Source organism: Vidua macroura, chromosome 2 (genome assembly GCF_024509145.1).
Source record: "Vidua macroura isolate BioBank_ID:100142 chromosome 2, ASM2450914v1, whole genome shotgun sequence".
In the NCBI taxonomy this organism is placed as follows: Eukaryota; Metazoa; Chordata; class Aves; order Passeriformes; family Viduidae; genus Vidua; species Vidua macroura.
Genome location: NC_071572.1, coordinates 95729585 through 95747163, shown reverse-complemented (window position 1 = coordinate 95747163; position 17579 = coordinate 95729585). Strand labels below are relative to the sequence as shown.

The following is a 17579-nucleotide window of genomic DNA, read 5'->3' as shown; positions in this document are numbered from 1 at the left end:
TTAGGGTCCCAGATAATCCAACAGTGACCCAGGGGAAGGTTTATGACAAGATCCTGAAATCTCTCTCAAGCAGCAGATAGGGATATACACTCTCTAGCATGTCAGTATGTATTCCTGAAACCTGGGACATATTAATATTCACTGTGTCGAGAGCAACAGCAGTCTCCTGAAAAGCACTGTATCAAATACTGATCCTGAAGTAACCACGAATCGATTGGCTGCCATGGTGATGTGCTGCTGTTAAGGAGAGTGTTTCTAGGAATGACACCAGAGAAAACAGAAGCTGTGATTATTTGACACAAACAGAAGAAACAGTAAATTTTGGTGCACAGGCAGGTCAGTGAGCTAAGTTGCACTCAAAATTAAAGCTGCATTGTTAAGGTCTTCAAATTTGAATGAAGCGTGCCTGCGAGGACCTACCTACTGTGTTGTGCCACCGATTGACTGCAAACAGCCTGCTGCAAGTGACCGTCACCACGGCAGGGATGGTCAGGTGGGGCAGCGTGTTGGCTGCCACATGTGTGACAGGGGAATTGGATGGGAACTTCAGCACCATGATGACATCTTGCTGCATCTGATCTTTAAACATGAGAGGGCTCTGTGGAAGGAAACACTGTTGAGTAGAAAGGAGAAGAGAGCAGAAGAAAACAGAAGGGATAACACAATTAGTGAGGAGGTTTGAGGGAAAACGAGGTTAAAAAAGAGCAGGTAAGCATGTGCACATACAGGGAAAACAACACTACCTGTGCATCTACTCTAGTGATGGAGGAGAGCAAGATCACAAGCTATTATTGGAACATTACACGAGGATAAATAGAGAATAGGTATGGTAAGGGTTATCATTACAGGGTACAAAATGACCATTAGCATTAATTAGCATACAGTGAAATGTAAAATTATTCAGTAGTTAATATTCAAAAAATAGAGATGTGTCTTAATGAGTTAATCAATTAATGCATAATAAATATTAATTCTCTAAAGTACAACAGTTGAAAAAAAAGAAACTTTAAGAGTGACTCAAAAACACACAGATATTTTTAATTAATTCCTCATATGAAAAACAGCACTTCCAAACATAGACAATTTAATTCTAAGTAAAGCATATGCTTATTAGGGAGTCTGTAACCTAATAAGGTTATAATAACCTAAGCCTGTTCCATGATTCTGGAAACAACACAATTGTTTGTACATGGACAAGGACAGCTATTGAGTACTGGTTGTAAGGGTTTTTTTTAAGCCACTGTCATAACAAAATGAACTATTTCTAAAAGGTCAAATATTCCTTTTATGCTTATCACCTAGAATTATCAAAAATATATTTCCACATCTTAAGAATGTAAAATAAATATTACCTAAGTTTGACTTGTACACACTTAAATAATACAACAACCACTTCCAGATCAATTTCCACTTTCACAGTGTACAGCTAAATAGAGAGATTTCCTTATAGATAGATAAAATAATTGAAAGTACTGCATGTATTTCTGTTGATTTACAAAGCTTAAAAAAAATCTAAGCATTTCATCAAAGGCATTCAGGGCACAGAAATCTGTCTTGTTCAGTCTGGCTATTTCATTCAATTCTTTCCAGGAAGGATAGAGAAAAATGTGATGGAAATTAATTTTGGAGTTTGAATTGAAACTCAAAATATACATTTCATTCTCCTGGGGGATTGGGCAGGAGGATTCTAGCAGGATTTGAACTCCAATACTTAATTTTTGTCAAGCAGACATTGTTCATAAATCAGCCCCTAACAATGCATCCTTTAAAACAAAACAACATATTCACTCTAAGGAAAGCCTGCAGTCATTCCCACCACTTGCAGAAACAAGAATGCAAATATGTATTTATCAAGTTTATATTTTTTAAGATGAAGCCTTCTTATACCATATTAGTAAGGAAAATCCAGGACTGTATGAAGATAAAGCCAGTCACACCTCCACCTTGCTCTGCTAGATCCCTGCGATTTGTTGCTACTCAAAGCAAGTATGGCTGCATGGGCAATGGGGGGCATCAAAAGTGTTGCTTTAATGAGTACTTTATGACCTACAAGGGACCCTAAGGTTCAAAGGGAATGCATTCTCAGCCAGCAGTCATGTCTCACCAGGTGCATGGCAGAGCTCCGAGGTGGATGGGGCTCAATGAGCAACTGCGATGGCGTCTGTCCAAAGTTCTGTATCTGCGCCTCCATGGCCTGCGGGCAGAGGAGAGGGACTGTCAGGAGCAATATGCGTCAAGGAGAGAGGTCAACACACTGTGTGACAATGCAGGCATATCCCAAGTCAGCCATGAAAAAAGTCCAGAAAATTCACCCGGTGCTCTCCTCCCAGGCTGCAGACTCATCCAAGTGTTAGTATTTTGTAGACAAGCTTTGCTTCTCCTTTCAAGCATGCTTCAGTTAACCAACTAACCATTCTCATCTCCAGTAGCTGGCATTATATGTGAAAATGTTAACCTGTGAGGACATGCAGTTCAGGTCTTGAGAGAGGTTTTGAGTTTTTTGCACTAAAAAGAACATATATACCTTAATAAAGTCCTTTGCAAGTAGGAAAGTATGAGGGTCTCTAATAAAATAAGCCTCTGGAATCTTAAATGGGGGGAAAGAAAAGAAAACTAAGAAATAAAATTTATGTATTAAATACAATAATAAAAAAACAAGTACTATTTAAACAACATAAGTAGGTGAAAACAAAAAAATGCCAGAAACAAACCTAGTCACGCACAGTAAGACCAATGTAGAAATCTTTGCAATTTGCATACATTCACTAAATATTTATTTCATCCCTAGTTTTATTTCATTTTTTCATGGGCTTTCAGGCTTCATGGGTTAGAAATGAAAACTTTGCAATTTAAATGCACTCTTTAGGACAAGTCTAGTTTCAGAATAAAACTTGACTAATTCTATAGGTAATAGAATATAGAACATATACGGAAATGCTTCTGCTACTCAAACAGTTCATTCAAACAAAAATATTTCTGAGATATATTCTTAAAAACTTTGACAAAAGATTGTTACTTGTAGAAACAATACTGTTAGAGAATGCTCCTTATTTTTCAGACAGGTATTATTTTATTTGACCTTGTAAAATCGAGAATAAAGCATTCATAGAAAACTAAACTGTCAGATTTTGAAATGCACAGTACATTATGTACCTATATATATACTGTAGCCTGAACTACTGACCCTTAATATTTTTCTTGTGAGCTTTATGAATTTTTCATTGGCTACACAGAATTAACATGAAAACCCACCAAAAACATTACTATCTTGTTAAATTTTGTTATTTCTTTCAGGCATAAAACAGTGAGAAGCACCATTAATACTTCAGGATACAGAAGAATCCTTTTAATGTACATATTTTGTCATTCCTACAAGCCAACCTGTGCTTTCCTCCACTTCACGGCATAAAGGTAAGAACAGATGTCAGAGAGAGATTTCCTAACAGCTCACTGATGTCCACCACTCTTAATGCCCTAGACTGACAGGTATATAATGGAATACCACAAACAAACATTTGCTGAAAAAGAAACTTAATGCAAAGTCCAGTCAAGCAGCTGAAGGACTTTGGATTGTGGCCCCTGCACATTTGATTCTGTAATTATATTGGTACAGGTGATTTCTCGTTTGTTGACTAATTCAGAGTGAACTTCAGCCTCCAAGGCACAGACTATTTCTTGGGAATTTGTGAGCATATCAATGCCGCACTCAGGTTTTATTAACATCATTTAATGGTGAATTAATTTAAAATCACAGATGACTTTTATACAAAACCAACACATTTGTGTGGGCATATGCAGGCATATGTGTGGGCATATACACATATGTGGATATGTGTGTATATTTCCATACAGCAGCTATCTATATGTACCATACAAGCAGTATCTCTTTACACAATGTGTAAATTTCTTCACTTATGCAGACATTTTTTATACAGGAAGAAAAAATTCACTTCAAGTCACATAAAGATAGAATTTTATATTGCATTCAGTATTTCAGAACTGATTTGCCGGAAGGGAAAGGAATCATACTTGTTTGTGAATTTCATTTTCAAAATTACAAATACTAATATTAACAATATCAGTATGTATCAGTGTAATATATATTCCCACATATATCTGTTGATATTTTCAGAAAATTAATTTCCATTTTGGGTTTTTTTTTTTTTCAAATAATTATCAAGGTTAATTTAATTCTAATTTTTGAAAGAATTATGTGTTGAAATAGGAGTGTGAATTGTATTTGGCAGCAATAATGAAAAAACCCCAGATCTTCCTCTCCTACCCTTTAGAGTGATCCTTAAATGATACTTATGTTCTCTCACAGGAGCACTGAAATGAATTATTAATTTTTTTCAATGCAGTCCAGTTCTAATTTACACATTTGCTTTCATGTTGCCCAGTCTTGGCAAATTCTGATTGCTCGTCTGTAAATTCTGCACAAAAAAATATTGCTGGCTTTCCCCCTCAGTTCAAGTAGATTTATGGAAGCAATAGAGGAGGAGAAAGAGAAGCAGAATACAATAACAAACTCACATGAATTTTTCAGATTATGAGGAATGGACACTCAAAATGTAACCATCAAAAGCAGCTGTTATTTTACAGCTGAAGATGTGCTGGTAAATGCTCACATACTCTACCAGCCCATAATTTTAAAACATTTAAGTTAATGTCAAGTCCTTTTGTAACCAGAACAAATGTGGAACCACGACCTTGATATTCAGAGAATATTGAATATTTTTGCTGGCTTGCATTTACAAGACAACTGTCTGTCCCTCACCCCATGGATAGTAATGTTATCCTTTTCAGTCAAAATACCATTTGTAAAACTGACACCTCTTGGAAGCATTAAAGAAACTGAACAATGTTTATTAAAAAATACCCATAACACTCAGCTACTGCACTGCAGACTATAGTCTGCACAGCACCACTGCTGTGCACAGCTACCGCTGGTATTGCTCTCTGGAGCTCACAGTACTCACAAAGGACAGAAAAACCTCGTCAAAACATAACTCAGAAGATAAACATAAGCACACTGAGATAAAGTGACTAGCCCAAGGGTATTCCTAACATTGCCTCCTATCAGATAACTTGACACAAAATGAAAAGCAGGTACAAAACAGATCTGTGAATAATAATGTAATGCATTGATTTGTTTACAAGAGGACTCTGGCTGTATCTAAAGCTAATCTGAAAACTGGTAAGTGTACACCACAGTTTTTCTTAAGCTGTAAATCATCAAACTTTAGATTTATTTAATGGCCTTAAACATTTCATTCTAATCAATCTATTCCTTTTCTCCCTTTAGATCTTGAGTATTGCATGCAAAGTGCAGCACCAATCCCTGAGACACACATTCTAGTCAATTTAATACAAATTTTAATAAAATCAAGTTTATTCTCATTTCACCTTCAAATGGCCTTCATGCAGAAACAATATAAGCTTGGAATTCAGTAGCTGCCAGATTTAAAGCTTTCAGAACAGCAAAATGGCAATTATATTAGTTTTCTCTTCCTCAATAAGGTGTTGCAGAAAAAGCTATTTAGTGAGCTGATTTGAGATTCCCTACTGTTTTTAATACACCTAAAATGAGATTTGTACTCCAGACACTTCAGGGAGTATCTGTTAGGATATGATCATGCATTCAGAAAAATAAAATGGCTCTTAGCATATTATTTGATAATAGTAGGTCAGAATGAGGAAAAAATCTGCAAACTTGTTGGCAATTCCAAGTTTAAAATTAGTCAATCTCACACAAGCTAATTTATACACTCAAACAAAACACGACTTCATGGGACTTAATAATGGTCATTTAAACGTAATATTAAAAAAATCTATTATATATTTGCATACATTTTGGTCAATAAATTAATACATCAGATAACCAAATCTTATTAATAATACAATGATCAATATCCTCAATGTGTTTTGCTCAAAGAAAGTAATTTTTATGCTTAAGGGTAGACTGCACATCCACAAGGACATTGGGATGCTGCCCTGCACCCTGGAGGATGAGGCCATAGTGTCAATTTCCCATGGAATGAATAGTTCAATACATCTGCTTTGCACATTATTTGCACTGAAGCATTGGGGTTTATTTCTTAATTCTAATTGAAATAAATACAAGTATGCTACTAAATAATCCATGCACTCTGTTTCTTTATGTGTAAGAATTACTTTTAGTGGTCAAAGGCAATGCCTCTACCAGGAGAAGTGAAACAACAGAAACAGAGATGCACAGCAAAAGAATTACGAAGAGAAGAGAGAAGAAGAGAAGAGAAGAGAAGAGAAGAGAAGAGAAGAGAAGAGAAGAGAAGAGAAGAGAAGAGAAGAGAAGAGAAGAGAAGAGAAGAGAAGAGAAGAGAAGAGAAGAGAAGAGAGAAGAGAAGAGGAGAAAGATTTTTTTCAGTTAAAGGGTACCTACAATGATCACCCTCATCAACACCTGACTGCTGAACAAAAGCTAAAGCATGTTGTTAAGGGCACTGTCCAAAAGCCTCTTAAGCACTCACAAGCTCGGGGCATCAGCTGTGTCTCTAGGAAGCCTGTTCCAGTGGCTGATCAATCTCTCAGAAAAGAAATGCTTCCTATTGTCCAGTCCATACTTTCCCATGTGCAGCTTTGAACTATTCACATGTTCTGTCGCTGTATACCAAGGAGAAGAAGTCATGTTCCTCTTGAGGAAGCCCTGCTGAATGCCCACAGCAGCATCTTCCCACCAGGCTGGCTCCACCGGGGGCTGCAGACCCCAACAGTGACTGAGCTCTGCCAGCTGCACTCCTGGAACACTCAGCTTCCATGGCTTGGGAGCCAATTCACACACTCCAAAGCTGCTCTGAGCTTGAATGAAAGCGTGGCAAATAGGGGTGGTTGGCATATTCATTTCAGAAGCACAGTCCTAATCTAAATGCAAATGCTAGAACTGACTCATGTGAAACATCACAGAAATTAAGGTTGTGTTTACTTGCTGACACACCTCTGCAAAAAGGGTAAGCCATGAAGCAGTTTATTTTTAACATACTTTTTGTATAAACAGGTTCTTTAGAAATGCAGATAAAATGACCAAGGAAGATATTATCAGACTGCATCATTTGTAAAATCCCCTTTGCTGAGAGAGATGCCTGGTGATTTACCTAACACAAGAAACATAAAAGCATTAGCACTTTTACTATAAATCATGAAGGGAAGAAAGAAATTCCTAAAAATCAGACTGCACTGCAGATAAACAATATTTTTATTCTTATGTGAAGTACTCCTGTTTTATTAATCTTCACTGATTACCACAATGATCAGTAAACTTTCTAAAATTTTTATCTTTCTCTGTTTTTTATTACTTTTTATTTTTTTAAACATGTTCAGGCGTCTTACTACTAATTCCCATAATCATGGTGTGTTTTATTCCTTGTTACCACATTGAAATTTTTCTATAATCCATTTTCCCCTGTGCATGGGGACTGAGTCCAATGAAGAGTGAAAATATGTAGGCATTAGGGAAATATGCACCACAGCAATAGTCATCCAACACTGCCATTCCTGAAAGTTTATTTCACTTTTGCATCCAAGTAAACATAGGAATCCTTTATGTACTCTCCCTCCTGTGCAGCCAGCACATTCAGCAGCCCCCAAGCACTGTCTTCTTCTGAGAAAATAAGATTGACAGCCCTTTGGTGGGTAACATAAACAGCTTGAAGTGTTTTTGTTTTGTAGGAGTAGTGTGAGATATTGCTTTTTTCTTTGCATCTACAGATGTTAAGCAGCACCGGTATCTTCAGGATTTTTGATAAGTTGATTAAGAGTATTGAATTCCATTTTATTACTGTATGTTTGGAGGAAAGAAGTGCTGTAGTTTAAACACAAGCAATGACTCAACTGCTCTGGAGGCTTCGATACAGTCAGTTATTTAATCAGGATACTCAAGGGATTGTAAGATGGGCACTGAAATGGATTTTCTCCACAGGTCACTACTTTATTAATTTAACAATGGAGAAGGGGCATCCTTAAGCTCATTCTCCTCACAGGAGGTATCTCACTGGATTCTGCGTGCAATTAAATGGCTCCCTAGCAGAACACAACAGCTCAAAACTGACCTTCAGCTTCCCCCCAGAGCTGTCCACCCCTGAACTTCTTCCTCATTCCCCTGTGAAAGAAGAGAGTGCTATGAAAGGAATGAGAATGTGAAAGGTAAGATCTCCTATTCTCTTTACAGGCATGAGTCACATCAGTGATCTTGTCTGTCTCAGGGAGTGCTGCCTACTACTTCTCATATTTACCTCATGAAGCTACTAATTGTGATACCTAGTTCTCCCCTCTTTCACCTTTATATCTCCCTCTCATCCTTGGCCCTGGTACTCCAATATGACTCTCATGACAAAAAAATATTTTAAACACTGCCAGCTTAAGCAAGCATTTGGTTAATGGACTGCAAGTGGGAAATAAATTCAATACATCTCACAAACAAAAACAGAGCAGATGAAGCAAAAATACCATAAAGATGAATATCCTGCAGGCAGGACAGATTTAGCTTAAAGTGTTCCTTGCTCATTCATCCTTCTCTCACTAGTAAAGTTCCCACTTGCCTGAGGACAAATGCTTCCATTCCCCTGAAAATTGTGGAGAACTTCCTTAGGCTGAAAAGGGCTGATATCAAGGAATTAGGTGCTTCCCTCCCTTCCTAACTACACCAGAGGAAAAGACAAATCCTATATTTTTTCTCATTCTTGTCCCTTCCAGCTGTGCCCAGAAGAAAGGAATTTAGCACTGATATAACAACATTCTCCCATTAAATTACACTAAAACCTAAAAAAATCTGTTCTACTCTTTAGCAAAAAGATTTGACAAATTCCTCTTACAAAGTCTGTGTTGTTATTGGGGCTTCTCAGGCCACACTGCTCATTTCATCATATTCTTCGTACAGTTCTGATAACTTTTTCAAATATGGGTCTTGCTTCCAGTACATGACAAACAATTCCACCTTTTCTTCCATGCTGTTTGCCTGTATACAAAGGCAAATAGGGGGCATCCCTCTGCTCATAGAGTTCACTGAAGAAAGTAATATATTTATTTATAATTTTGTTTACAAATACATTCAAGATTTTTTTTTCATTTTTGCATAGTCTATCCTAGACTTGAATATTTCAGCTGGAATGTACCTAAAACAATCATCTTGTCCAACTGCCTGACCACTTCAGGGCTCACCAAAAGATAAAGAACATTGTTAAGGGCATCATCCAAATGCCTCTTAAACTCTGAGAGGCTTCAGGCATTGGCCACCTCTCTAGGAAGTCTGTTCCAGTGGTTGACCACACTCAGGAAATAAAAGCTTCCTAATATTAAGTATAGATTTGCCCTGGCACAGCTTTGAACTATTTTCATGTGTCCCTGAATATCAGAGGGAAGAACTCAGCATCTCCCTCTCCACTCCCCCTCCTCAGGTAGCTTTAGAAAGCAATGAGGTCATACACCACATAAAAACCATTTCATTATTCTCATTTTATACCATTATTGTCTTCAGTTGAACCATTGTATTTTTTATGTTCATGCTTGTAATTATTTCTGTCCCATATAGATTGGTAACATTTACTGAAACTCTTGTGTTCATTGATGTCATGCCAAATGAAATCATTGCTCTGTCATCATTCTTTCAAATCTGTATTTAGGTTGTAAAACAAAATGTGGCTTTCTTTGATCATTAAGTCACTGAGCACAAAGATTTAAAAATATTTTACTGCTAAGTTAATTTCTAAGAGATATAATAGCATGAGTCAATAATTCATCAAATATGTAATTTAATGACATATAGTTAAGGTTTTGAAACCTAAGCAATCAGGATTTTTTGTTTTTAGATACAGAAAATTGCCCTTAAATAATTTTTCAATAAGCACCTAATGAGCAACCTCAGAAACGAGGATTCCTCTCAATTTGAAAGACATTTATTCATTTCTTTTAAAACAAAAACTTTTGTTGTTTTTGGTTTTGGATTATAAATATTAAAACTGACTGTCTGAAATAATTTCTTATCACCTAAACCCTACCTATATAAGGAAACACTTCCATATCCTCTTCATTATTAAGACACCAACCCTGATGGTCAGATTCAAAAGCTAAATGGCAAAAGCTCTATGTGATTTGTTGGGTGAGAGGCCAGTCTAGATGATCTTTCCCATCTGGTGTTTAGGTCTATGGAACAAACTTCTCTTTGACATCTTGATTTTGCAATGCAAATTACTAAAATGCACACCTGCAATATGGAATTTCCCTTTTGATACTACTCCTTTGTGTTACTCCTTCATAGGATGGTAATCAAAGCATTACAACACACAAAATTGCAGATGTGTCCTAGTTTGTATTTGCAAACCAAACCAAATCAAACCAGATGCATTTCCTCAATGTATAACTCCTGTTACTAAGAGAAAGTTCTCACTCTTAGCAAGATCTGACAGTGAACATGACATTCAGTTCATCTACCCAAACTGTTGCTTTCTTCTTTGAAACAAATTCTGAGTTTGTAGTGCCAGTTTAAAGTTTCAGGAAATTCAAGCTCTTCTTGTTACTTATACTCCTTTAGAAGCTATTCTTGCCTCCATCTTTCTGTCTTCTTTTTTTAAAAAAAAATCCTCCATTTCAGTCTTAGCTTTTACATATTTCTTGTCATTCCTACTGAGGAGTCTTTGCTTTTAAGCCAAGTGTTTCCATTATGTCATCCTTTAACTAATTTATTTTTCTCTTTTGCATATGAAATACAGTCCAGGATGATGAAATTTTAATTCATATTTTTAGATCTTGGGGATGGTTGTCTGTTGGATTTTATTTTTTTATACAGAGGAAACTCATGAAACACACACTGCTTTTTAAAAAGGCTCCTAGGATGCTAAGTGCACTACCTCCAATAATGAATAATTATTTCTAAAGCATAGATAAATTTGTTACATTTTCTTGAGTAAGAAATAAAAAAATTTCTGAATTTTTAAATACAGGTTCTCTTCCTACTGGAACCACTGCAGATTTTCAAAGTCTATAAAAGATAAAGTAAAATAATTAAAAAAAAAAAAAAGAAAACTGTAATTATCATCCTTTGGTTGGCAGTCACTAAAATTTACAGGCATTTTAAAAAAATACAAAACCACTGCTTCTGTCTGGGATGTTATAATTGTTTCCACATGTGAAAGGCGGTGTGTTACAGCAAGAAAGACTGAAGTTCCAGCTGGGCCAGGCTAAAAATTGCCAGTAGTACTTTTCAGTACACCATCAACTGCATTTAGAAGTCTGCTAAATTTTACAAGTCAAAAGTACGTAAAATAAAGCCTCCGTTTTTGTTTAGAGATACCTAACTAGATTATCCTATGCAATATCTCAATGAATTCACTAGTTAAAAATAAATTTCAAAGGTCAAGACTAAAAAAATCCCATTAAGTTTTGGGAAGGCCACAAATATAATTTCTCTCCATTAACCACACCAAGAGCTGTCTGTTCCTATGGCAATTCCCTCATTTCTCTAAGGCTTCCAATGACTACCTTTCTAGCCATTTCTCTTCCTCCTCCTCTGCAACAAAAGCTCCAAATGTCTATTCTTTTCCTCTCTTTGCTGTTCATTTGTCTTATCCTGCTCCCTCCATCAAGAAGACAGGAGTTCTGTAAATGCCCACCTTCCCATGCAATTCCATTTCTCTCCTTCATCCCTCTGTCTTTTCAGAGAGACTTCTCACCCTGACCTGTCCAGTTAAACTCTAACAGCACAAGCAAGGCTTTATTCTGGACAAAACTCAATAGTGCTTTTGGTTCTATTATTTAAAAATAATTTTATAAAGATCTTAAACTCCCACATCACTGATCCATGATCATTTATACTGACCAGAGTGATGAGCTGAAAGCAGAATCTAGTTGTTTTGTGGAAATGAAGACAGTGGCATTACACATTCATATCCTACAATAATAAAGCTCCAGATCCTGTGCAGGAGTAAAGAAGCTACAAAAGAGAGAAGGCACTTGTGAATAATTTCTTGTTATTTTCCTCTTCACTGAGACAGAAGAAAGAAACTTCTACTGTCTGTGAAAATTTCCTGGGGAAAAATACATGAAGTGAACTTCAGTCTGGACAAAACAGCAAAACTGAGCATTTTGTCTGCATTCCACAGCCTGGTCCAGCAAGAAGAAGCAGCCAGCCTAACCTCCATTCACAGCTCTTAACAGGCCAATGCAGCAAGTGAAAAAAACTGTGGTATTTTTGAGGAAATGCTGGGATTTAATAATTTTGAAGGATCCCTGACTTTCAAGATGGATGACTATTTCATGAGCCATGAATGGTCACAGAAGCAGAAAGAGCTTGGCTTGCTGCTTCCCGCACAGCTGCCAGAAAAAAAGGAAAAGCTAACCAGGATGAGACTAAAATACAAGCACCCTAGACTTGTTAAGTCCTTGGGGAATAATTGGGATTGAAGCCAAGGAAGTAGTATTGAGCTATTTCCCATGGTTTTCAGAAATGCTTATGTCATCCAAATAGTGTACTGCCTCTTACACAATGCAAAATTACACTCTGTACAGATAGAAGAGAAAATTGTTTTGCGACCTCATCAGGTTAATTCTATTTATTAGCATTCCTCATCTTTTATTTTGTTTAAGACACGGTATGTTTTTAATTGTCATTTTTAGGAGCACAGACTCCTTTAAGCATAGGCATTCTATTCATAAAAAGGCAACAGTAATACCAGTAGGAGTTTTCACTGAAACTTTGAAACTTCATCCATTTTTTCTAATTAATTTTTTTTGTGACTAAGAGCTTTCACAGTGCATGCTTACAGATGATTTTAACTATGCTTTTTATTTTAACAGCTAAATTGTGAGCCTCTAAAAATTAACAATTAAACCTTTAAAAAATAAAAAATGAATGCAGGTAAAGTTTCTGCAATGACAAGCCTAGTTTGGGAGGGAATGATTTCTTAAAGAACAAAAATACATCACTGATTCCAGCTCATCCATGATTTTTCTGTTCATCAACTGGATTTATCCTTTTTGTAAGAAAGTCCCAAGCTTTTCCTTACTCTTCTTTCACTTCAGTTACATTTCCCTTCTCTATACTCTCATCCTTTTGTCTTAGGAAATACACATATATTTGCATTCTATTCTGTGCAACTACTACACATTTTGTGTCACTTCCAGACAAATTTGGCAATATAAGAAGTAAAATAAGGACTGCGAGTATTTAGGACAATACTTAATTTTTGTGACTTTGGGTCAATTGCATGCAACTGGTTTTGCTTGTAGGAATGTTAGCAAACTATGCTTGCTGGATAGCAATCTATACACAGTAGATGCTCAGGACACATACTAACCACAAATTTTAAACCCATTGACTTTGGTCTACTTAAATCACCAAAGCACCAACTACTCAGACAGGGTCTTAATGAAGAGCTCCAAAGACCTCTCTGTCTGGAAAAATTTTCATCCATAATGTAATAATTAGAAAAGCCTCCCAAAACCAAATTCTACATTAATTTTTCAGAAATTAAATTAAAAAAATATATTCCTGAATTAAAACAGAAAAAAAAAACAAAACAACCCAGTAACATAGAAAGGAAGTTAATGTAGTCAAGGGAGGCACAGATTAATTCAGTTACTTACAATGCAGTTGTTTTCATGTTATGCTTGAAGCTATCACCTTAACGAAACGTAACAAAATAAAAGATACAGGTGAAAAAAGCCACAATTTTTCCATCTTCCCACATTTTACATTCTTCCTAAACATCCCTTTTCATTGTTTGCTCATTCTAGTTTAAGGTGATCCATTTAATGAGGCCTCTATAGTATCTCTTATGAAATGTGTATAGTCAAATTATAGCCTATAAACCTTTGGAAATTTCTGCCATTATGTCTAAACTTTCACATCTGAATTTGACCCTGTAAGTGCTAATTCATCTGACACCAGACTTAACAATATCCATATATATGTTGGCATGAGCAACTCTCCATATTCCTGCCTTTCTGCCACACATCTGCTTTGACTCTTATTTTCTGTCAAGCTCTTGAAATCCTGTCCCTAAGTCAATCTTCTACTCTCATCACTAGGATGCTCTTCACTGAACTCTCTGAGATCTTGGTAAACCCACATAGAAAATAACACACCAAGAGGAAGTTCAACCAAAACTTGAAAGAAAGGGGCTCTATTAGCGACTGTTCATACCCTGCAGCAAAATTGCCAGTAGCTGACAAGAATTCAGAGAATCATAAGCAAGTAGTCCTTTGAACTGCTGGGACACTGACATCTTTTATGTGGAAGTAAATAAATGAAGGTATAAAATTAAGTCTAGAGAATATAATTGTTGTGGAAAATAGATGTTATTAATACCTCACATAATTAGTGACCTTTGCTGCCAGAATTATGACTTACACATGTTTCAGTGTAGAACATACACATCATATTTATTTCTACTTATTTTTACAATTAAGAACTTCCCCTTCAGGAAAACACAAAAAAAAAAAAAAAAAAAAAAAAAAAAAAAGAGGAAAACAGGGAAGCAAAGAGCAGAACAGGCCTTCTGAAATCTGGGCTGTAATAAAAGAGGAAAGGGTACTTAATCATCAAAGAATGCATTTTAGCTGTGATGTTTTTTCTTCTGGTTTATTATTGAAATAAAACACGATGACTGAAGACATTTTTAATGCTTGGAAAGCAGAACAGGCTCAGAAAAACACAGTATCTAGTACGTGTATTTTGTTCTTGTTTTATAAACATAACACTATACAAAATGAAAAATGTGACTTCATGTTCTACTTCTGCTTTGACAAAAAGAAATCTCAAACCCCTTGAATAAAATCTTTTCTTGTAAATGAAATAAAACAAAGTAAAGAATGTGGCAATATAACATTAGTGGTTTCATTTTTCATCTGAACAGAAAATAAATGCAGGTTTATTTCTTCGCTCTCAGCTCTATCTTTCTACCACAAATCATCTGTCTTGTTCCCACTTTAAGAAGGTGCACTGAGATTTTGAAAGTCCATATTATTTACTACAAATTGTGCTTATGATGAGGCTCCAGCTATCTGCCAACCTTCAGTTTATCCACTGCAGGACATAAGATGTATTTCAGAGAACAGGCAAACCTACCAAACTCATATCTGAAAAAGGACTGATGGGGAAGTAGGTAAAATGTGAATACTGAAAGGTGTCATGTATAGCATTCATCAGGTTTCAGTGTATATTAGAATTTCAGTTTTGGAACAAGGTTATACTGTTACATTCAAAATAAATGTTCTCAGTTATTTGTAGGCTTTAGTTTATAAAGAAATAATTTTGTTTGGATTATTTCCCAGAACACATTCTTCAAAACTTCACTTTGTTCTTGACATAAATTGAAAACAATAATATAGATATACTGTATACAGGCTTCAAAATGGCATTAAAAAGGCACATTATCAATATGTTTAAAACATTTAGAAAGCTCAGCTTTGCATCTTTCTAAGTGAATGACTAGATACTTAGACTGAGTAATATCTGTTCCAATAAACTACTCTGTGGGAAATGTTTTGAATAATGGTTAATTTATGCTGAGGTAATGACAGCATAATACAACTGAAATCTGTGCTAATAGGAAAAAAGAAGCCCCTTCCAGCTATTTCTGTTACAATTGGCTGCAGTTATTTTCACATCTCTCTCTCTTGCATAAAATATTACTTTAAGTGTATGTGAAAATGCTTGTTGCTAATTTTAAAAATCAATAATTGGTACCTGTCATCCATATGGAGAAAACCAAAAAGAAAACCCAGACAATAAAGAAGAAATTTTCATGCACAAGACCTATATTTTATATATTTCTGCAATAAAAGAGAGCAATTGTGGTTAGTGTTCTTTTCATATCAGCAAAACATTAAACTCGGTTTGGGTAAGACTCCAGGGTTTGAAATGCTCATGGAATTTCTAATGTAGATGATAATGGGCAAAAGAATTTATTCCAAATAATACTTCAGGTAGGCTGAAGTATTAGAAGGCATTTTTATGGAATTTGGCTTATTTACAAACTCACTGCAGTATAGATGAATGAATGACCTGAAATATGTAATAAATAGGCTGATTCAAGTCTCAACAGCTTAATAAGTTACCATCAGCTCTTCCGTTTGAATGCTCGGTGTAAAGCTGCTGGTGTTCTTTGAGTGGCAGTGCTTAGCTCTGCCTGGATAAAGAGCATTTTAATCATAAGTACAATAAAAAATAATCAAATCCCAAACCTTCTAATGGGCCAAAAACTCCACCTGTACACCACAAGCAAATGCCATTTGTTTTACTTTAAGAGACTGTGTCTTTCTTGATTCTGAAAAGGTTCTGAATTCCTATAAACATGTAACAGCATGATCCAGGAGTGGTCATGAATTCAAATCATCACAGGTTCTTTGAGATACTATATCTCATCTCTAATATATTCATTAACTGGAGATATCATGATCAATCACTGATCTAACTGTGGATAATTGTATTAGGAATGGTAGAAGGATGCTTTTAAATTGTAGTCCTATGGATCAGAATATGACTTTTGACTTCTTGTCATAAATGGCTTGTGTTACTTAGGGTAGGTCCACCCAGAAAGTAATTTCATAGTTAAATTGGATGCATAATTAAAATGTTTTGGTAATTCTGAAGAAAACACCTACTGAAAACCTTTTTTTCTGAACAACAAACATATGGAAGTGCACTCATTAATATCCAAGTAGAAGTCTATACATTGGGCAATTACTGAATAGTAACTGACCTCATGCAATTTATATTAATTCCTTTTTGAATATTCTGAGTTAATATGTCTTTTCCTATATTCTGTGTCTTCTGCAGAAATTTTTATCTACTGAAATAAATACCTTACCCTTAGAAAGTCCCTGTGTTTTGCTTCTTGATCTACAGAGAGCTATCATAACAAAGTGACAGCAAATAAAAACTCCCCCTTTTCCTTTTAGAGAATGATACAGTGCTCTGAAACTCACCAGAAAGACATACAAATTATTCTATTATATCCATACATGTTCCCAGAATGAAACATTTAAAAAATCCATTAATATTCTGTTGATAATCCCTTAAAGCAATAAAACACACAGGCCAAATATAGTACAAAACAAACAATTTTTTTTTTACCCAAACCAGTATAAATTTGAAAAAAAAAAATCCTTGTTCTGTATGTTCAGGAAAAACATTATTTGGGATGAAGAAGAAGTAGATTTCTTGACAAAAATCAATAGAATGCAATACACATTTCTTAGAGAATAGAGCCCTTAGCATACCAGAAAATAATTTCTACTTTGATGACAGCTTTTACTTTAATTCCTTAATTTAAGTTTGAAAAAAGCAGATATTGATACTACATGCAGCTTCCAACTAATTTCACCACTATCAATATTCACGCTTAAACAGGACTGCTCCTAGAAAGGAAGCAAAGACCATCCCTTGTATGGAGGCAATTAAATACAAGTGAACATGTAAGTGACCAGTGCTGTGGGTACAATTCAATCAAGCAGATCTATAGGGGTGGTTTTGATATTCTTGTCACATCAAAGAAACAGCTCCCAGAAGAAAAAGATCTTAAGTTAAAAATAAAATCAGAATAAATACT

General features: G+C 35.5%; 1 protein-coding gene across 2 annotated transcripts in view; it reads right to left on the bottom strand.

Moving 5' to 3' along the window:
• NBEA (neurobeachin) overlaps window positions 1–17579 on the bottom strand; it is a 457382-nt gene that overhangs the window by 22692 nt on the left and 417111 nt on the right. The window contains exons 50-52 of one of the 2 annotated variants that reach the window (XM_054003372.1): window positions 2525–2587; window positions 2105–2194; window positions 421–613 (exon numbers count right to left, since the gene is read on the bottom strand). In XM_054003372.1, coding sequence (XP_053859347.1) covers window positions 421–613; window positions 2105–2194; window positions 2525–2587 — 346 coding nt within the window. The remainder of the gene's footprint in view (window positions 1–420; window positions 614–2104; window positions 2195–2524; window positions 2588–17579) is intronic. The other variant, XM_054003379.1, reaches the window with a different exon arrangement.